At 47.8% G+C, this 21809-nt stretch overlaps 1 protein-coding gene across 4 annotated transcripts in view; it reads right to left on the reverse strand.

Annotated features, from left to right (window-relative positions):
• Positions 1-21809, reverse strand: part of FLT4 (fms related receptor tyrosine kinase 4) — a 98480-nt gene that overhangs the window by 30880 nt on the left and 45791 nt on the right. For all 4 annotated transcript variants that reach the window (XM_065556014.1, XM_065556015.1, XM_065556013.1 and 1 more), the window contains exons 4-10: positions 13792-13904; positions 12747-12909; positions 11622-11761; positions 10178-10349; positions 9130-9247; positions 8026-8180; positions 6570-6732 (exon numbers count right to left, since the gene is read on the reverse strand). In XM_065556014.1, the coding sequence (XP_065412086.1) occupies positions 6570-6732; positions 8026-8180; positions 9130-9247; positions 10178-10349; positions 11622-11761; positions 12747-12909; positions 13792-13904 (1024 nt within the window). The remainder of the gene's footprint in view (positions 1-6569; positions 6733-8025; positions 8181-9129; positions 9248-10177; positions 10350-11621; positions 11762-12746; positions 12910-13791; positions 13905-21809) is intronic.

Consider the following 21809-nt stretch of genomic DNA (forward strand, 5'->3'; position numbering starts at 1 on the left):
GAAGCCTCCTGCATCCTCTGGAGCTGCACTAAGCAGAAACATTGCGGCCTTGGGAGACAGTGCTCATAATTCATCAGCCCCTCTGCTTCCTGACAGGGCCACCGAGTGCTCACATGCTATTGGAAATACACTGGTTTCCTCACCAGTGACAGCAGAACCTTTGTGGCCTAGGTGTCTGTGTCGACGCCCCATTTCCTCCACGCTCAGTGACTTTGCCTCGCTCATGTTCTGCTCTCTGTTGGCTCCTTTCTCCGTGTGTCTCGCTAGATGCATCTCCACTAAGTCAATTCCCCTCAAATGTTCTCCTAGTCCAGTTCCACTGGTGGAAGCAACAGCAGGCGCACTGAGGTCAAAAAGGCAGCTGGGGCCCCTGGCTGTTTAACCACCATGTCATCTGCTCTGAACAGGGTTAGATACCACAGGGGTAAACATACCTGGGCCCTGTCTACAGTAGTGCACCCACCACTGCTCTCACTAGGATACCTTTAGCTCTACCGGGAAACTTTGCAGAAGAAAGTCTAACGTAGACAGGCCCGCTCACTGATTCTTGACCTTTACAACCCATCCCGTGGAGGTCCTGTATTCTAGAGACCTTCCTTCAGCCAAGCAAGGCTGAGATTCTCCTCAGAGCCTCACATAGCTCCTACTTCGGCCAGTGGGTCAATGCCACAGTGGAGGCACTCTTATGCCCCGCAACCTGAGCACGTGGCTTCTGCAGGGTTCCCAGTCCCTACTGCTCTGGTTGCAGAGTCCATACATGGCAGGCTGCTTCTGGAGGAGCACATTTCCTGCATATAATGACCCACGGGGCTGTATGACTCTGCACTACAAAGTGCCATCCAGATGTGGCCATTCACATAACAGCCACAGTTGGTCTGTTCGGTTCAGTACAGTTTTCTAACCAACTTTCTGTGGCCTTCTCTTTCCCGGCTTTCCAGGCAGTGATGAGCTCAGGTGGGGAGAGCTGGCAGATGGAGAAGGGAGACAGAGCCTCAGAGATATCTCTTCCTACCTACTCTGTGCCAGCTGAGAAAACTCTCTGCACTTAAACACTGGAAAGCCACAGAGATTTGGCATTCTCTCCAGAAGTCAGTAGTCCTTTGTCCTTTGTGAGTAAAATGTCACCACCCAGTGCATATCCAGGGAATGACGTCTGTGCTGCTCATTAGCAGCGTGTGGCTTCAGAAAAAAAGACAGGTGGGTATATTGTTTGGTTTAGGTGAAAGGTCGAGATTACTTTGAGGGTGAATTTTGTGTGTTGTCTCAACGAACTCTTAGCCTTATAGATAATTGTGTAAGGTGGATCAGCCATAAGGTGGATCTTGCCTGCATCGTCACTGCGCTTAACGGCTGGAGGAGATTGAGGTCGTCCTGGTATCAGCACCTTCAGAAGCAAACTTCCTTCATGTAAAGAGAGATCACTTACCGCCTTGTACAGGAACTGAAGTTCTTTGAGATGTGTGGTCCCTACCTGTATTTTACTGTGGGGTACATATGAGATGAGGAAGTTTTTTTTGCGGGGGTGGGGGGGGGAGAGGTGACTCAATGGTGTAGCCAAAATGGATGATGCAGAGAACCATTTGTCTGCTATCATTCACCAAGTCTGGGAAAATTGGGCTAGGTGGCCATCAAATTGGATGTCTAGGTAGGTAGGAGATGGCATCCGAGTTGGTTCGCAGCTCTCAAGTGTCTCATCAAAAGTATCTCTTAGTGGGAGGTTGTGGTTGGAGGGAGGAGTATTGTGTTTGGTTCTCTGCATCCTCTGCTGCTTCTGTGGTGGTTCATATCTGCGTTGGTAGTAGAAGGCTTGTGGTAGTGATTTAGGCTTGTAAGGCTGTCTATCATACTTGCTCTTCAGTGCTGACCTATGTATATACCTGGGGAAAGAAGGGTTGCCCTTGAGTCTTTCAAGACTCATTAGTCTTTCCGGTAAATAAGTTATACCCATAACAGGGTGAATCCTCCACAGTGGATTGAACTTCCCTGGGGAAACCTGAGAAGAGCAGTCAAGATTTGTGACACATAATGATAGCAGTCGCCATTGACCTTGAAGCTGTCTCAGCTGAATCAACAGCAGCCTGTAGAGATGTTCTAGCCACCAATCTACTCTCCTCAAGAGATAATGGCCTGAAATTGTGCCCTGTTCTCCTGGGGAAGCTTGTCTTTGAATTCCGAAAGCTTTGAAGAGTTAGCAAAGACATACTGTCCTGTGACAGCAAGGCCTGGTTCAGAACTGCAGGCTGGTGGATGCAAACTCCTTCCTTCTGAGGCAGTCCAAACGTCTGGCCTCTTTCCCTGAGGGGTACTGTTTCCTACTCTTTTCAATGACAGCCTGAACCACCAAAAGAGTTTGAGGCAGGATGAGTGAACTAAAACTCTGCTCCCTTGGCTGTACTTCTTGTCTGCCCTCTTAGGAGGAGGTGCACATATTGCTGGAATATGCCACACGACTTTGGCAGACTCTAGGATGGCTTGATTAACAAGGAGCACTACTTCATTAGGTCCCACGGTCCGTAAATATCTGCAGCCTGTGAGGTAGCCTCTGGATTTCCTCCAGAGGAATCTGGAGAGAGTCCATAACTCTCCTCAACAGATCTTGACACTGTGGTCATCTGGTGGAGGCGACGGGGCCACGGCAACCACCTCATCAGGAGATGATAATGGTACTCCTATTGGGACCATCAGTACTGCTGGATCCAGCTCTTCCTTCTCCTCTCCATGGGTTCCTGAGGGAGGTCTGGTTGATCTCTGGAGGGGGAGGGATGGTGTGATTCACGCAGAGACCACTCTGATTCAGAATATTGCATTTATGAGTCTCATGGTCCCGAGTACGGCCAATGAGAGGGATCCAATATAGGTTGAGGAGGTCCCCAAGGCATAGGGTATCATGGTCAGGGTGTGGGGGCACCCCATCTTACAAGGTCATTGCAGGTCCAGGTGATTCTGGATCCTCTATCTGGGCTCACTTCTCTCACTGGAGATGATGCCTTCCCCCATGTCAGATTTCCCCAAAGAGGAAAATGCGGCCTCCTCCAATGGTGGTGCTATCGGTACCATTGACATGGAAATACCTCGCCTGTTAGAAGGAATCGGGGATTGACCTGTCTTGTAGAGTTCGTGGAGAGATGGTGTCAGAATCTCCCTTGTAAGGACTGGGTCCGATAGGAGGGAAGATTCTGGATCTGGAAGGATTATGATATCGTGTGGAGTAGTGCACCTATCACCAGTCATCGGGGTGTGAAGAGTCTTCTCTCTATGCACCTTTAGAGCTGGCATAGAACGGCCCTTGGAAGCCAGCATTTCCTTAGGTGAGCGTGTCAGTACCGACGGTGCATGGGCTTTGTGATGCTGGCAGACCAGACGCCAGCTCATGCCAAGGTCCAGGGTCTCACTGAACACTGATAAATGCACATCTGGAAACCAGTCTGGTTTATCTGTGGGTTAGTATAGTTAAAATGGATATTAGCTTAATAAGAATGTGTTAGTGTTTAGACTTTATGGAATGCTCATAGGATACTGCTTATAATCTCTGTATCCCATGGTAAAAAGTTCTATTGAGGGTTTGCACTGTAATCCTCTGTAATTGTGTAACTCGCCAAACAGGAAAAAGAAGCATTAATTAAGGTAAAGTGCTTGTTTTGCACACAAGATGGCTCATTGACGGCAAACGAGGCATTGTGTAACAAAGGACAGAGACCTTGTTGATTGCATTCCTAACTCTCTCCAGGAAGGGGAAACATGAACTCATCCCATCATCTTGGAATCTGGGGACTAAAACGTCCCTGACAAGGAGAAACTTGGTCTCTTTATGCTGTCTAGACTCTGAGGGTCAAAGATTCCTAAATGTAAGCAAGAGATCCCCATGCTACCTGGCATGGGTCAGTCCTGAAGGACGCTTAGACCTGTTTATTATAGACGTGTCTATAACTTTTATAAATCGAAAACTGTAACTCATTTGTGTGCGTGTTTTTCCCGTTTTAACCTCGTACATAATTCTTTTATTTCTGTTCTCACTTAAGAAATGTTTAGTTAGTTTATTACAGGATTGGCTACCGGTGTGTCTTTGGTTTGAGATCTGAGTACAAATGACCTGGGGTAAGTGACTGGTACTTTGGGACTGGGAGTAAACTGAATATTGGTGTGATTTTTGGTGTAAAGTGACCACCTATCACATAATGCAACTTGCCTGGGTGGCAAAATAGCCTGGAATGGCCAAAGGGACTGGCTGTGAAACTAGGGTAAGACTGTCACACTGCTTTAGGAGTTCACACTTGATACTGGGTTGGTGAAACCTAATTATAGAATATACAACCCCTTTTTGATTTCTGCCCTGCTTTTTGACAGTCTGCCCCGAGGCTGGCACACATACTCGTGAGCCACTCCACACAGCATGGCAAGGTTCTTAGTGTTTGATCTTGGCAGGTACCGGTGATTGTCCCGGCCTTGGCTCATTTCTCTCCTTGCTTGGCACCAATGGTCCCACTCCTGTCAATAGTGGTGAGGTGGAGAATACCCTTATTCTTCATATCACGACTCCTGTGGGTCCTTGAGCCTCCTGGAGCCAGGCATGAAGAATCATCCAACTTAGAAGGCATTGGCGATGCAGCCCGCCTCGTAGAGGTGGGGGATTTCTCTTTAGGCTTTTGAGAGGGCTCCCTGGTCTGGTGGTGAGCCTGAGAAGAGGAGTCTTTGGCTCTGTCTTTGCTCACCCCTCTCTCAGAAGTGGTAGTGCAGGTGGAGTGCTCCTCAACGCCTCTGCCCACTGTACAGGTGTCTCTGCTCGGCCTGGATCAGACTGGGGTCTCATAGCACACTCCATGAGATGTTTCCTAAATCTGAACTCCGGCACTTGCCGGGTTTGGCTGGGAGCGGCACTTAGCTTCTCGGAGGCAGCATAGGCACCTCTGACATTGGTTGTCACTGACCAGGCAGGACTGTGGGTAGGACATACAGTTCTTGAAGCCTGGAATCCCAGGCATAAGGTGTGTCCTGTACTGGGAGTGTGTGTGGGGGGGTGGGGTGGGGGGAGAATCCTGAATTCTAACTAACTAAACTAACTCTAAAACGAATAGCTAACTAACAACATTTATATTTTACAGTATTTACAGATTCGATGTTAGAGGGTTAGCTCCGTGAACACGGGAGGGTTATGTCTCAGACCATGTGGCGGAAGAAAGGAACTGGAGAGGCGGTCCAGAGCACAAAGAGAGGAAGAGTGCAGGCGGAAACGAACAGACACGGCTAGCAAAAATCTTCCTGTCTCAGGCACCTGGAGCGCGCGTGTACCTCACAATGGAATACACATTGGGACCAGCACTCCAAGAGGAATAATGAAATTCTCCTGCTCCCCCTAGCAACATGAATTGAAATGAACACATCCAGGAATGCAGCATCCGGGTCGCTAGGACACAGGTCACCTAAGCAACAGGTGTCTCCTCAGTCAGAGCCCCCTCCTTCCAGTACCCAGAGCTCTGCAGTAAGGGTCCAGGGACATTTGGGGCCCTTCCTAGCCCTCACAGAGACAGCAGCTGTCTGACTCCTCTTTAGGATGTTTCTTTTCCCACTTCAGAGGTTAACCACTTAGATGCCAAACTGAAACACCACAGACTTCTGACTTTGACCTTTCTAATAGGAGACATACAGGAAGCCAGATCTGATTCTAGATTGTGCATAAGTCATTGGTCACTGATGCTTATCACCTGTAAGATGCTGTGTTGGTGTTTGCCCCTCAGAGTAGAAATGAAGCAAGAGAAAGCCCTTTGGTTTCCTAGTACTTTGTATTTCGCTGGCCGACTGCAAAAGCAGCATGGTCTAGTGGATTTCACCAGACATTGGCTCTGCCATGGGCTTATGATGTGGCCTGGAGTGAGTCATTTGGGCTCTCTGTCTCAGTTTCCCCATCTGTAAAATGGGGATAATAATACTCACCTGCCTGACAGGGATAACGTGAGGATCAGTTAAGGTTTGTAAATTGTTAGGTCTTATTATGGCAAATGTCAGAGTGTTGACAGGTCCGTGACCTCACTGGAAGCACTGGAAGTAGGTGGATGAGGAGTCAGGAGAAAGTTCCTCAGGCTCTGTGTTAGAGGCTGTCAGGGGTTAGACCTATGACACATCAGGAATGCTCCAAAAGTCTGTTTCAGGTGGGCTCAGCATCTCTTCTGAATGAACAGACTGAGGAAGCTGCATATCCATCGGATATGCAGATTTCACCTCAGTGCGTCACAGGCAAATGCTGGACTGGAGCGTTGTGCCCAGCAGATGGTGAAACTGAGCCACAGGGAGGTGAAGTGATGTAACCAAAATCACTGAGTGACTTAGTTGGGAATAGAACCCTGACTCCCTATGTTAACCGGCAAACAACACTGCCTTCCCCCAACCAACAAACCACACCCAACATGCGCCATGCACCACTCAAATCTGCAGCCAAATGGCATAGCTTAGTTTTGAGTGGCTACTGGCTCTGTGTATACTGAATAGGCCCAAGGCCTTCTTCTGAGTGATATGACTGGGATCTTGGCACCTAGCACTAGGAAGCCAGGGCCAAGATGGTGAGGAAGAGCACTTACAGGCTACGTCGTGAGAACATCCGGCAAGGACTCCACGGCCTCCACTGCCACTGGATCACTTCTGGTGCTGGGATGCCATAGACTGTGCAGGTGAGGGCCTGGTGGCTCCTACGGGAATAGATGCTTGGGGAAGACGCTTCCTTCTCGTGGATGTGCGGAGGAACTGAAATCAGCAGAATGACAATATTTGTAATCTGGCATCAGCACTGCTGTCCCTTTTGCTGAGTCGCCACGCCCAGACAGAACATCCTTCCTGTTCTGGGCTATAAAAAGACAGGTTACCAGAACACCCTGACTTTCAGGGCAACTGGGTCTAGACGCAGTGACCTGCTGGGAGGCTCCAGGTGGTGCGATGAATTAAAGCAACAGTCTTTAATCTGTGGAGCTCTTGGGCCCACTGTAGAGGTGCTGTGCAAGCAGGGGTAAGTTATACTTTGCAACATTTAAAGCGAATTCTTCCTCTACAAGACTTCACTGGTGTGACTGTCCAATTACTGCATGTATCAAAGCAGCTCCTCGCAGTCCTGCACCCCAGTCCATTCCTGTCTGTACCTCTTAAGCCTCACTTTCTCAGTTACAGTGGATGCCAAAAATACTTTAATTAGGGTTAGACCATCCCCATCCCTCACATCCCAGAATTCCATGCTCTGCCATGTTGTTTCCATATTGCAGGGATGCACGAGGGATCACATTCATCCCTGTTGTAACTCCACTGAGGTCCATGGAATTGCATCGGGGTGAATCTGGCACAAGTACCTTGGGGAACATGAATATAAACCCCAGGTATCATGTTTCTATTCTGCCCTGACACAAAGTCCTAGTCGTAATCAGTGTCACTCACCATCCTCCATCAGCTCTTCCAACAGGAGCTTTTCTAAACCAGATCAAGGAGACAGCTGCAAAGGCCAGCACATCAGCATCAGAATTTAGATGTGCATGAAGACAAGGAGGATTGTTCATGGAAAAGAGGTCGCCTTCCTTTTCTATATTTCTCCATGTTCAGTGACAGAGAAATCTTTGATGATAATAATACCTTGCTCTTATCTAGCACTTTTTGTCAGTAGATCTCAAAGCACTTTAGAAAGGGGATCAGCATTTTAGAGATGGAGGAACTGAGTCACAGAGATGGGAAGTGACTTGCCCAAGGTCACCCAGCAGTGGCAGAGATGGAAATAAAGCCCAGGTCTCTGGAGTTCCACTCCAGTGCTCTGTCCACTAGATCACACTGAAAAGGCCACATGTCATTATCTGGCTACAATTGGTGGAATGGGGAAAGAGGAGAGGTATAAACTTTGACTGCTACAGAATAGTGACATCCCCTGGTGAATTAAATACAACGGGTTAATGATTTCAGGGGAGTTACTCCAGGAATGAGTTTGGCCCACTGGGTCTAAGAACACCAGGAAGGTCTCTTGGCCAGTTGCCTCCTGCCATTTTCTGCCTTATCCTTCCTTACCATTGACTATTAACTGGAGGCTAATGCGCTCTTCCAGACCAGCCAGCCTGTTCCACAGAACTAAGGTGTAAGTCCCGGAGTTCTGTTCTGATACGTCTTTGATCTGCATCGAATAGGGAGATTGCTTGTTGGGAATTAACTTGCCGTCCTTGTACCTGAGGGGAAATAGAGAGCAAATGCATCTACAGAGAGGTACGGTCCTACTGAAATATAGTCAGAGGCCTGCAGGCATTAATGCTGGAAGCCATCTGGCAGCAAAATGTGCTCAGAGGGCTTCGGTCATTAATGCAGGAGCCCTCTCAGAGGGGACTTACCAGGTTTCCCAAGAAAACAAGTTAGGGGGCAGCTCGCTGTCCTAGAGGTAAGAATGCTCCAGGTCAGGATGGGTGTAAAATACCACCACTGGTGTGAGTGGAGAATTCTGGTTGTTAGCCTTTTACACCTGCTTGGCACTGGTGCAATTGGTGACAAGTGGAGAATCAGGCCCTTGGCCTTTCTCTTCCAGGCTGCAGCAGCGACCCCAGCTGGCTGGTCAGGAGAGAGGCAGCACCAACGGAGTTCACAGGGGAGTTTACTTCGGCCCCTCTGCTCAGCGCAGACCGGAATCTTTGCTGTCTACGTGCCAGGTTCCAGGACCTAACCTACCGTCCCCTCTCCCACCACCCCACTCCCAACCCCAGGAAGGCCTCTGCCCTGTTGTGTGTGAGGGCAGGTGTTGCACAACAGCAGGGAGCGCTGGGCAGCCCTGTGGGTGCGGGTGCGGTGGGAGGAGAAAAGCGAACGATGAGAGAGCAGAATGTAGCCAAAACCAGAAGACTGCATGCGAGGACCAATTAGGAAGGTTTTCTTCCCTGGCTGGCTGCCAGCTGGCTGGGAAAGAGCTAAGGGAGAGCTTTTCCATCAATAGAAATTGCTGGGATCCTCAGGCCAACCGTATTAGCCAGCTCCTTCTGCTGCAGAGTGGCATAGGGATATCTCCCCCCCGCAAGGAATTTCCGCAAGACCCTTGTTAACCCCAACCCCCCTCCCACCCCTTCCCTATTCCCCCCTCTGTGAAGGATGGGCATGAAGGCTGGGGGACACAGGCTAAGAAAGGTGGCTTACCATTGGAACTCTGGCGGGGGATAGGCGACCACCTTCACTGGCAGTTTCACGACTTCGTCTCCTGCTGTGGCTTCTATCACAGGGCCCTTCCTCCACTCCACGTTGATGAAGGGCTTCTCTGTAAAAGCAGGGGCATGCAGACAGGTGATAAGACAAAAAGGGTGTGTGTGTGTGGGGGGGAAAGCAGAAAGAGACCTGTCAAGCTGCTGAGCTGTCACAGAGGCAGAGATGTCACTTGCCCAGCAACCTGAGAAGGAGGTTGCACTTTCTGAGACATTCATAAAACTGTACCTAGCTCTTTTTTCACACGTTTCATTAGCAGATCTCCAAGAAGGTTAGAATCATTATCCTCATTTTACAGATGGGGAAACAGTCACAGAGAGGTGAAGTGACCTGCCCAAAGCACCCAGCAGGCTAATAGAAAGCCAGGAATAGAACCCAGGTCTTCTGAGTTCCACCCCAATGCGCTATCCACTACACTACACTACCCTGCCTCTTCCATAAAGTGATGTGACTGTGCGTCTCCAAGCGCCTTTGTACACGTGTACGCTTGTCTGTGAACGTGTGTGGCTACATGTATACATCTCTGCAGCGTGCACTCGTACGGGGGTGATCCCACCCCCATGATCACATGGGCACTGTGTGGTGATGTGCAGGCGCGTAGGCGTACTTGTAATTTATTGCCAAGGACGTCTCAGCTCAAGTGAGTGTTTGCCTTGCAGTGAGGTTCATGCTATTTCACACCCAGCTGTCCAGACATGGGCACAGAGCGGTTGAATGACTTACTGCATGGGGGTGAAGGGAGGGTCACATACACTGAGTCTGTAGCTCAGCTGTTACTGCAATCCAAGGGTCTCAGGGTCACGGGGATCCTCTAACCTCTAGATCGCACGCAACAGGCAATGCTTCAAAACTAGCTCTCCGGCGCGTTAGTGAACAAAACACCTCCTGATAATTTTTAGAATTCTCTTCTCCTTGGCTCTCTGTTTTTGGGCTCTCTCCCACTGCCCCACCCCTGCTGCCTTGACAAAGCAGAAACCCATTGTACCGTGCACAATGACATCGATGCTCTCCTCGAACGTATGCTCCCCATTGCTGGCCATGCACACATATTTCCCCAGGTCCTGGTGGCTCACGTTTTGGATGATCAGGATGCTGGAGAGCTCAGTGTGGGTCTGCTGGGAGCGCCTCTCGGGCAGCTCAGTGACAGCCCGGTGCATCTGCCAAGAATAGGTGGAAGGGGGTTAAAAGATAAGTCAAGGGAACAGACACAGTTTGGATGGGTTACATGTGAGGCTCCAGGAGCATGCAGTATTCCTCAGTGACTTCTTCCCGAGTCATTGTTTTAAAGATGGGCAGCGCCAAGAACTGCTTCAGCCCTTGAGCCATGATAGGGCTGGCAAACAGCCATTCCTATGGGCCTAGAAATACACGTCATAGTCTTGTAACAGGTCCTTTGTTATCACAGGCTCCACTCCAATCTGTAGGCCAGTAGCCTGGGGCAGAGCGTAATCAGTCCGCAGAGCCCCCTCACTACAGTAATTCCTTGAAGCCCACAAGATGATATCACCCTTGAATAACATTCTGCAGAGAGAAATCTGGTTTGTGGCTATTCTTCCTGAAAACCTGCTCCTCTGTAGTTAGTTACCACAAGCTAGCAGTGGGCTGCCAGAATTGGTAAGCATCTCAACAGACAAGTGGGTCTCGCATTCCCTGTCCTCCTGCCTCCCATATTTAACCTCCGTGTAAATAATCGATTGGATGTCAAACTGACAAACAGCGAAGCCGCTTTAATGCAATAGGCCTGTTACAGCAAAAACTCAAGAGGAATACGGTGCGGTGCTTTTAAAGAGAACACCTGCTAAAAGAATCCGCTTCCACCAGGAGGGAAAATGCGCTTGATCAAAGGCGGGATTTTGCTCTCAGGTACAGCACTGTAAACCTGGTGTAACTCCATTTAAGTCAGGGATGTTACTCTGGCTTTGCAGCCATGAAAATGAGATGATCGTTTGGTCTGACAACGGCTAACACAATAAATACGTTGAAAGGGATTGTTATTTTTTGGGGTGGGAGAGAGGGAGCAAAGGTTCTTTTGTTAACTGGCTTCTGCTGTAGCGTGGCAAAACGTTGGTGGGTAGCCACCTAGTCACACCATCAAAATGGGATGCCCTACTTCAGCCAATGACGTCACAGCACAATTGGTATCTAACTCTCACTGACAGCTCTGAAGGAGGAGTTTACTGACTGGCAAACCCCTTCCCAGCTCACAAATTGAGATGGGAACAGGAGGAGCGTTAAGCTTGGGGACCACGCATCCTGCTTATCGGCCACTGATTTCTTTAACCCAGCACAGAAAGAGCAACTGAACTGCCTAGAGAGGCAGGTCTGAGCAGATGTCCTGTAGAAACAGCCAGCACAGATTGTTCCCTAAGGAAAGAGGTTGGGGGGGGTGGGGGGGGAGTATCTGAGGGACAGAGGAAAGTGACATGTACCTGTTTTCCAGGATAATCCCACTGGAAGTTTACTCCAGCGTTAAACTCAGCCCACACTGTGCAGTTGAGGACCAGCTTTTCTCCCACTAGTAGCTCCATGGCCTTCTTCGGAAACAACTGGATGTCATACAGCTCATTCCCTGATATAAAGAAGATGAGAAAAATACATCTCTAAGCTAAAGAAATGCCATTAACTTTTTGACCCTGGGATCTGGAACTCTCCGTACAATGCACACTGGCTGCCGGGGCTTGCAGTTCAGCCCAACCCACCCTCCCTTCACCTCCCTGTCCCTGGGTTTCGCTTCATTCTACGGACATCTGCGCCTGAAGGGGGCAGTGATGGGTAAAGCAGCAACACCGAAAGGAAGGACAAAGTGACCTTTCTCCACGTCCAGCGCGGCCTGGTCACTGACTGTTACCAATGCAGACCGTTGTAAGGGGATCATAGAGTGCATGCTACAGCCTGGAGTGCCGCATATACACAGAACAGCTTGAATACTATAAATCCAACATAATATCAGATAGTACAGACTGCTGGGCAAGGCTTGTGCCATCACACTCTGCCGAGACTCACCTCTAGAACACAGGATTTGAGAACTGCAGCGCCATTAAAACTGCCCCGTTTGCACCTAATCGAATCTCTAAGGGTCAGATTCTGATATCCTTCAATTGAATAATACCTTATTCCATGACTAGTCCCACTGAATCCAATGGGACAGCTTAAGGAGTAAGGTGCCACTCAGTGTAGTAAAGGTGTCACGATCTGGCCCCTTAAGTGGTCATTGAAAAGACGCCTTCCTGAATTAGAAAAGGAGCCATTCAGATTGCATGAGGAGTTCCTCACTTTCCTAAGCATCAGTGATTCCAGGCTGGGTGGTGTGTTTTGGGTCACCAAGAATTAATTAGCAATGAAATGTTCCCAAATGGACTCTGAAACCCACCCACATTAAAACGAACGGGAAAGTTCACCACTCTGCTAAGAACTTATCACCGCCTGCCCATTTGCAGCCTCACCGGTACATCCCGTCATTTCTCTCTCCAAGTTATCGAGAGGAGAAAACTAGTTTTCTTTTTCCACTGGGAGCTGAAATTCTAGAGCGACCTGCTGCCCTGCTCCAGCCTCACCTGTGACGTGCACAATGAAATAATTGGACCTGAAGAGTTTCTTGTCAATGATGGTTTCACACTGAACAAACAAGGAGTCCTTGATCAGGTGGGTGGGGACCAGCATCCCCTTCTTGTTGTCCCAGAGAATCCTTCTCCCGTCTGGGTAGATAACGGAGCTTGGCTGCAAAAAGCAACAGTTTGCAAACTGTCTGCAGAAGTAAATGGTGGCAGCATTCCCTCATCAACCCCCTGTTCTTCCAAGGCTAACACATTCCATTTTTGTTGGCTGGGCAGAATAAATGCAGCATCACGCCACACTGGACTCCTGCCCTCTCTCCCCCCCCAACTCTTTGTCCTATAGGAATCCCAGCATCCTCTGCTGCCTGGGAAGTGACCATAAAAGTATCCATGCCGTTAAGCTCACAGTCTGCAGAATGGGACTGGAACTTCCAGGAATGGAAACAGATAGTGATAACTAAGGAAATTGCTGCTGATTCCCCAAACATAAGCCCAAATGGGATGAAGGCTGACCTCATGTGGGGTCCTTCCCGGGCAAGGGAAAGGCCCCTGGCCCCCAAAGTGTCCCAGGAGGCCTTTGCACAATAGTAACACTCATCCTGGAAGGATGTATTAGCATTGTAAAAAAGTCACAAAGCAAGCTGATAATAGAGTTGTTTTTAATCAGCAGTCCCCACAAGTACAGGCGCCTGCCCCTTGGGAACACTGACCACCAAGGGTATTTGAAGACCAAGGAGCTAAAGGTAGCAGAGACAACAAGGAACAGGTATGAATGCTAAACAAAGATTTTACAACTTCCCTGAAGGGGAGCAGATCTAGCAGGAAACCCACAGGCCATGCTGCAGGGAATGCCCAAACAGCTGGTCAGCAGAGCTTGGGTCAACACATAAAATGAGGAAGCCGGCGGCTTGCATTTTCCATGGAAAACCCACCCTGTGCATTTCCCAGCTCCTGCAATGTCTATTCTGCTCCTTCTCAGCCAATTAAAATGCATAATAAAGGAGATATTGTCTATATAGGAGCCTCATGCAGGCAGGTCTCTTACCAAGAACAGGGTGATGTTAAGATCTGGGATGGATACCAAGCAGGGCACCCAGGTGTTCCCTTTCTTGTTGATGAGGAGTGTTTCGGGTCTGTTGATAAAGGGTTGCTCGAAATCTGAGAAAGAGAAGTGAAGAAAAGAAGGAATAAACAGAGGCAGGAGAAGAACAGAAGGGGGAGAAACAAGAAAAAGGTGAATTTCAGGCATTTGTTAACCCAGCAAAAGCTTGCCAGAGGTAGCGCTGCTGAGCCAGACACCCTGACTATTCAGGGGCTGGAAAGTTTAAAAGACTCCTTGTAATTGAGACTCGGGTGACTTGCCACTGAACAACCTCTCAGCATCCAGCAGACAAGAAAAGCAACTTGGTAGAGGCAACGCAAGGAATCTCTGAAATTCAGGCCTGGCCTGCAATTCATCTTCTGATATCACCATGAGCCTCCTCGTTATAGGAGACCCCACCCTTCATCCAGCCAGTCAGGGTTGTCCATGTTGGGTGTCTCCGCTCAGCCCAATTGCCACGGCAGTTGAGTGGGTTTTTTTTAATTTTTGTAAATTTAGGACGTTACCTCCCCACCCCCCGCTCTCTACAGGTTTCTCTTTCTGGGCCCTTGGTTCAAATCTACCTCAGGGGACTTTGTGAAACAGGCTCTTCTTCGCCTCAGTTCAGTCCCTGGCCGGCTCTTCCCCTAACACCTAAATGGCTCTGTGTCACTGGGCAGAGCTAGCCGGGATGTGCAGGCCCAGAGTAAAGGCAGCCAGCACGACCTTCCGGCCCGAGGAGGAGGTGATCTGCAGCCCAATGGCATGCAGATGTCATCCTGTGGAGATCCCGCCCGGTAGATAAACAAATGAGCTGAGATTTCCAGGGCTTCCACCCAACTGCCTCTCAACTTTCACAAGCACAAATATTGACAGGAAGAGCAAAAACACCAAGTACACAGAATTAATGTTTGAAGCTGTTTAATAAATGCAGTTTTTTAGGCGAAGCCCATCAGAGCCACACAGGATCCTAGTGAGGGCCTCCAAAGGAACATCCAACAAACAAGCACCCCATGGAGGGACTGCTCTCCCTGTTCTGCTCAGCATCCGGCCTACATCAAATGAGAGAAGGTCCAAAATGTCAAGGACACATCTAACCACTAGCACATACGGTGCTTCCAATGACATGTGGGGGGTCCATTTCTGTAGCACGGATAATGTTTTCTATAAACACCGTTTCATGACTCAGCATTTCTGATGTCACTCCAAACAGTGGGACTAGATAACTGGATGATCTGGGACTGGAAATGGGCTACAGAGACTTTCACCTCTAAATCATCAATTCAAATCCAGCCAAGGGCCACAGTGAGAGAGAGCTGAGAGCAGCTGATGCCTGTTTGCTGGCATTATTTGGTTGTCATTATTATTTGGATTGTGGTAGCACCTAGGAGCCCCAGTCATGGACCAGGTCCCCTTTATGCTAGGCGCTGTATAAACATAGAACAAACAGATGATCCTGGCCCCAAAGAGCTTACAATCTAAGTAAAAAGATAGAGATTCCCAACAGTGTCTAAGATGCGTTATTTGCTCTTCCCTCCGCCCATATTTAGAGTAGGAAATAAAAGATGTAACCGTGCGGTGTCCGTTGGCGAATGTTGACTTTTAAATGGCAACCACTGTACTATGCGTGCAATAAGTTCTAGTGGACATGGGATCACATAATAAAATCCATTACCACAATTAGGCCTCTTTTGAGCAGTCTCAGTCATAACAAAGTCAATGTAACTCACACAAACACCATGTGGCCACTGTCATCCTCGAGCAGCTAGTCCACATACAACTTTTGTCTCGCAGAACCCATGTTTTATAGTTTGGGCAGTAGAGACTTGTGCTTTTAAGTCCCAGGGTCAATCCCAGGATACCTTAACAAGAATTGAAGAGGCCTAGAGACCAAACTCTCTTCTCATCCCTTATAGGTGTTCTCCTACAGGACTCACCGGCAGGGGCAAGGTGGGAAGTTTGCACTGCTACTGCTCATGCACTGAAGCACATGGTTTTTCTGTTGCCCTTACCAATACAAGAACTTTGCAGTGTTTTTCTCCCATGAATTTCTTTGTTGTTAAATGCTCCTGCCAAAAGGTTCCATTTTAGGGGTTACTTCATCGTTGTGGCTTTATATAATAGTGCCTTCAGGACACACATGAAGAATAGCCACTGATGTTCATATGAAGGACTAAGGCAAGATTAGAATAGGAGACAACTAATATTTGGGATGGGAATTCCTGCCAAGTCTCTTCTGCTGCTGGCTATGGTTGTTTTGAGTTTGTTATGGAAGGATTTGTTCTGAAATATCAGCACCAGCTGCCCAGCTGGGTATTCGGTGCTCTGCAAACACCAGCCGCACACGCTTAATTGGCCACTCTAAATCTAGCCCAGATCCTACGTATCCCGTGTCTAGAATCTAAACTGACCCCAGCGTCACTCCAAAGTGAAGGCAATATCCTTTGAAATGTCTGTGTTGTATCTGATCTTGTCTGGCTTCCCTTGTGCAATCTGCCCATTTGGACTACGGGAATATTTCTTACTTAGGGTTGTGGTGGATCTTCAAAAAGACCTGGGTTTTGTGCATGAATTGCTGGGTGAACTGAATTGCTGGGTCAGACTAGATTATCACAATGGTCCCTTCTGGCCTTAAAATCTATTACTCTGTTTACCTGGGTCCCTACAGAGACTATAACCATAACTTCCAAGGGAGGTGAGATTCCCCTTGGCATAGCACCAGTAGTGTAGCTAGGGGAGGAGCAGGGGGAGCGGCCGCTCCCACACAGAGCACAAGTGGAGCCTTTTTAATTTTTTGGCGCCTTTTTAATTTTTACTTTGAACGGGGGGGCGGACATAAAAAAAAGGTGCTACCTGCTGCGTCCGTGTGTACTCACCAGGCGGTGCTCCGGGTCTTTGGCAGCACTTCGGCAGCGGGTCCTTCGCTCGCCCCGGGTCTTCGGCGGCGGGTCCTTCGCTCGCCCCGGGTCTTCGGCGGCGGGTCCTTCGCTCGCTCCGGGTCTTCGGCGGCATTTTGGCGGCGGGTCCTTCACTCTCTCCAGGTCTTCAGCGGCACTTTGGCGGCGGGTCCTTCAGTGCCACCGAAGACCTGGAGCGAGTGAAGGACCTGCCACCAAAGTGCCGCCGAAGACCCGGAGCGCTGCCCGATGAATACAAGCGCCGCAACGGGTGGCGCCTTTTTTTATGTCCGCCCCCCCCCCCCCCCCCCCCGTTCGCTCCACATGGCTACGCCACTGCATAGCACCTTATGTAGGCCATGTGTTAAGATGCCTGTGACCCTTTTTCCTCATTACCCAACCACTAGAGCGGTCTTTTTAAAACAGAAGTGCCCAAATATTGCCCAACTGAGAGCCACACTTGCAACTTGCCAGGAGCCTGAGACCTGCACCAGTGTCTGAGTGGACCCAGCCAGAATAAGCCCATTCCATTGGCTGCCGCTGGTATAATATGTGACAACGATTGCCATTGAAAGGTGGGTGCTGGCCAGCACTCAGTGCACAGTGGTATCGGATATACCGTGGTCTTTCACTCCACTTCGAAAGAGGGAATAGCTGCAGACACTGTGGCGTGGCAACTCAACATCAAAGACGAAGGTTGCCACGGCCCCCAATTTAGGATCATGCGGCTCAGACTTAGGGATACTCTGTTTTAAAATTCAATTTGCATGGAGAACCTATTGGTTCATTTTCCCGGGCTCTTTGCCCTACAAGTCTGCTGTCTCCGTGCTCAGGGCTGCAGATTTGTTTGTGAATTTCAACACAGCCCTGATTCCTGTCACTGGCCCTTTGCAGAGTTTTGGAGAAGGGGAAGGGAATAACTATCGCAGGTGAGACACCATGAGATCTCCTCTGAGCTCACAGATGGCAGCAAAGAACTCAGTTACTAGGTGGATCACTGCCAAGGAGACTGTGATTCATGTTCTCATTTTCTTGTCTGACCACATCACGTGTTGTCTATAAGTCTGTCATAATGGGTGGGCTGGGACCCATTTAGCATCTTCTTCAGCCATAGATACTAAGCCCTCTGAGACAGGGGCTGCATCCTGTTCTGTTTGTTATAGGCACTCTGTATGTTTACAGCACTGACTAAAAAAGTGTAATAATAAAATAATAATAACAATACATACAGACACACACACACACGTGGGGAGAGAGAAGACCTGTAGAGTGTTAATTTTAGTGCTGAGTGCAGATGGTCAGATCAAAGCAATAGAAAGTCTCACTGGTCTATCACAGCACAGACATCCTCCCGTCAATTCTACAGAGAGCTCTAATGTGAAAATTTATGTTGAGTGATAAATTAGTGGTTTGATCACCGTCTCTCTGGACTTCTCCAACAAATAAATCAGCCCTCCCTAGCTCTTGGGATGGATCTACAGAACACAGAACAACTCAGCTGGAGAAGAGCAGAACTTTATCTGGAAATCCTACAATTGGCAACTCGCCAGTGGGGATGTTGAGGGGAGGGGGGAAACATTCCCTGATCACACGTCGAATTCCAAGTATCCTCTAGGGTTTAAAAATTATAGGCAAAGGCAAAATCCATATGCAAAAAAGGCTCTTGCAAATGCACACGATTTACTTTACACATGTAAGTCAGGTATAAATTATGCACGTTGTTAGCTAGACACCCAACCAGCCATATAGCTAGGTACTTATACAATTCCCGCTATTGTCATCTGAGCCGCCATCCCACATTTATGCATTAGCCTCCCAGCACACCTGTGACATGGGAAAATATCACATTTTACAGACAGGGAACTGAGCCACAGAAAGGTCAAGCAATTCACCTTTGGGCACATGTGTCAAAGCCAGGAACTAAACCTCCATTTCTAGAATCCCATCTAATGCCTTAACCATAAGACCATCCGTCCTCACTGTCAGCTGTATAGATTGATCTGATTTGCCACTGCAGTAACTGTGCGCTCAGACGCAGCCAGAATTTTGTGTGCCATTTTTTGGCACTGATCTGGGCCTTTTGAAAATTTTGTCTCATTATCATGATTCCTGTCTTATGACAATGGCACTGGCTAAAAGAGGGAGAAATAACTGTACAGCTGAACTAAGCCAACAGTTTCCAGTGGACAGACCTTTATCTTAACAGCATCCATTTTAAGCCTTGCAGCAGGGGAGTGTGGGAGGAACTTGGCGGGATGCAGAGAGTTTGTGCATCAGCCTTTCACCTCTGCAGACCTTCAGATTTGAATGAGGTCTCCTGTTTGAATGGGACAGTCTCGATTTCATCCCGGGCGGACAGTCTGCCTCTCCATAAAACACCCCCGAATTCTGCGGGACGAGCAGGCTGTCTCTGCTCAGAGGAGGTCAAGACTGGAAGAGACGAGAGGGCTGCATATCAAGACCGATAGAACTGGCAGAGGTTTTGGGGGATCCTGAACCGGGACTGACATAGAAAGAGGTGTTACATGTCAGGGCTGAAATACACTGGCAGAGCAGCGTATGGCTGGGTTGCACAGCATCTGACTGCACTGTGTCCTGCTCTCCTCAGTCTGTCAGTCCAGCACAATATTGAGCATTTCAGTTAGTTTGGCTCCGTTTCTGTTTCTTTGACAGCCCCCCAGTAGAGCAGAGGCTAATTGTTTTATTTATTTATTTATTTTACAGATCGCGCTTCTCCAAGGCCCAGTGATCTGCTCCTAGGGCACGGCAGAGCTGAAAATTCCTGCATTCCAGTCCGACTGGAACAATCACCCCAGGCACCGATGTAATTGAATCCTGGCCGGAGCAGAGCTTCAGCAATCCCCCAGAAGTGGACGGATATTGATTTGCTCTCAGCATGAGGAGATGGCCCTCCGCCCCACTTTCCAAGCCCTCTGGATTCCAACAGCCTTTTGCAGACAAGGGGATGAGCATGTTTATGGAGGAGCCTTTCAAGAGAGGAGGTGTGAACTCAGTTCTTTTCCAGCTGCTGCTGGAAGACATGTTGCTGCCTGAAAGCAAGGTTGGACTTTTTTCATATTTCTGTCATCGTTATCAAGCTTTCCTTGAATTTCTGTCTTTATCCCCCACTCAGTCAGACTGACAGCAGCGCTGCCCTCACTACTGTCCGTGTCTTGTGATTAATCCAGGGCTGTCGATTAATTGCAGTTGACTCAAGCGATTAACTCAAAACAATTAATCGCAATTACGAAAATTAATCACGATTAATTGCACTGTTAAACACTAGAATGCCAACTGAAGTTTATTAAATATTTTTGGATGTATTGATTTCTATTACAACACTGAATACAAAGCGGACAGTGCTTACTTTATATTATTATGTTGTATTACAAATATTTGCACTGTAAAAATGATAAACAAAAAAAATAGTATTTTTCAATTCACCTCATACAAGTACTGTAGTGCAATCTCTTTATCGTGAAAGTGTAACTTACAAATATAGATTTTTTTTGTTACGACTGCACTCAAAAACAAAACACTATAAAACTTTAGAGCTTAGAAGTCCACTCAGTCCTCCCTCTTGTTCAGCCAATTTACTGGAGATACTGCTGCCTGCTTCTTATTTACAATGTCACCAGAAATTAAGAACAGGCTTTTGCATGGCACTTTTGTAGTTGATTTTGCAAGGTATTTACATGTCAGATATGCTAAACATTTGGATGCCTTCATGCTTCAGCCGCCATTCCAGAGGACATGCTTCCATGCTGATGATGCTTGTTAAAAAAAACAATGCGTGAATTAAATTTGTGACTGAACTCTTTGGGGGAGAATTGAATGTCTCTTGCTCTGTTTTACCCGCATTCTACCATATATTTCATGTTATAGCAGTCTCGGATGATGACCCAGCACATGTTCGTTTTAAGAACATTTTAACAGCAGATTTGACAAAACACAAAGACGGTACCAATGTGAGATTTCTAAAAATAGCTACAGCACTTGACCCAAAGTTTAAGAACCTGAAGTGCCATCCAAAATCTGAGAGGGACAAGGTGTGGAGCATGTGTTCAGAAGTCTTAAAAGAGCATCACTCTGATGCGGAAACTACAGAACCCGAACCACCAAAAAAGAAAACCAATCTTCTGCTGGTGGCATCTGACTCAGATGAAGAAAATGAACATGCGTCGGTCCGCTCTGCTTTGGATTGTTATTGAGCAGAACCCGTCATCAGCATGGACGCATGTCCTCTGAAATGGTGGTTGAAGCATAAAGGGACATATGAATCTTTAGTGCATATGGCACGTAAATATCTTGCGACGCTGGCTACAACAGCGCCATGCGAACGCTGTTCTCACTTTCAAGTGACATTATAAAGAAGTGGGCAGCATTATCTCCTGCAAATTGTAACCAAATTTGTTTGTCTGAGCAATTGGCTGAAGTAGGACTGAGTGGACTTGCAGGCTCTAAAGTTTTACATTGTTTATTTCTGAATGCAGTTTTTTTTATACATAATTCTACATTTGTAAGTTCAACTTTCATGATACGTACTTGTATGAGGTGAACTGAAAAATACAATTTCTTTTTTTTTTCCGGTGCAAATATTTGTAATAAAAAATGAATAGAGTGAGCATTGTACGCTTTGTATTCTGTGTTGTAATTGAAATGAAGAGATTTGAAAATGTAGAAAACATCAAAATATATGTAAATAAATGGTATTCTATTATTAACAGTGCGATTAATCTCACAATTAATTTTTTAATCACGCGATTAAGCATGATTGCTTTTTTTAACTGCTTGACAGCCCTAGATTAATCACAGCCAGGATTTGAAAGCCCTGATGCAAGTAGGCAAACACAATTGCTCCTCTTCACCCAGATGACCAGGGATGCCACCAACCAACAGTGATCTTTCATACCGAGAGTAATTTCTTACCACTCACCCCATCCATCCCAGCGTGTACATATTCCTGTAGCCAGGCAAACTCGAACACCACAGACCTTTCTCAGGTCCAGTGATGCTGCCACATCCCTGTATTATTCACAGAGCTATGTAATCTTAACCACGTCTGCACAGCAAATGCAGTGTGGA

This window comes from Chrysemys picta, chromosome 8 (assembly GCF_011386835.1).
Source record: "Chrysemys picta bellii isolate R12L10 chromosome 8, ASM1138683v2, whole genome shotgun sequence".
Classification (NCBI taxonomy): Eukaryota; Metazoa; Chordata; order Testudines; family Emydidae; genus Chrysemys; species Chrysemys picta.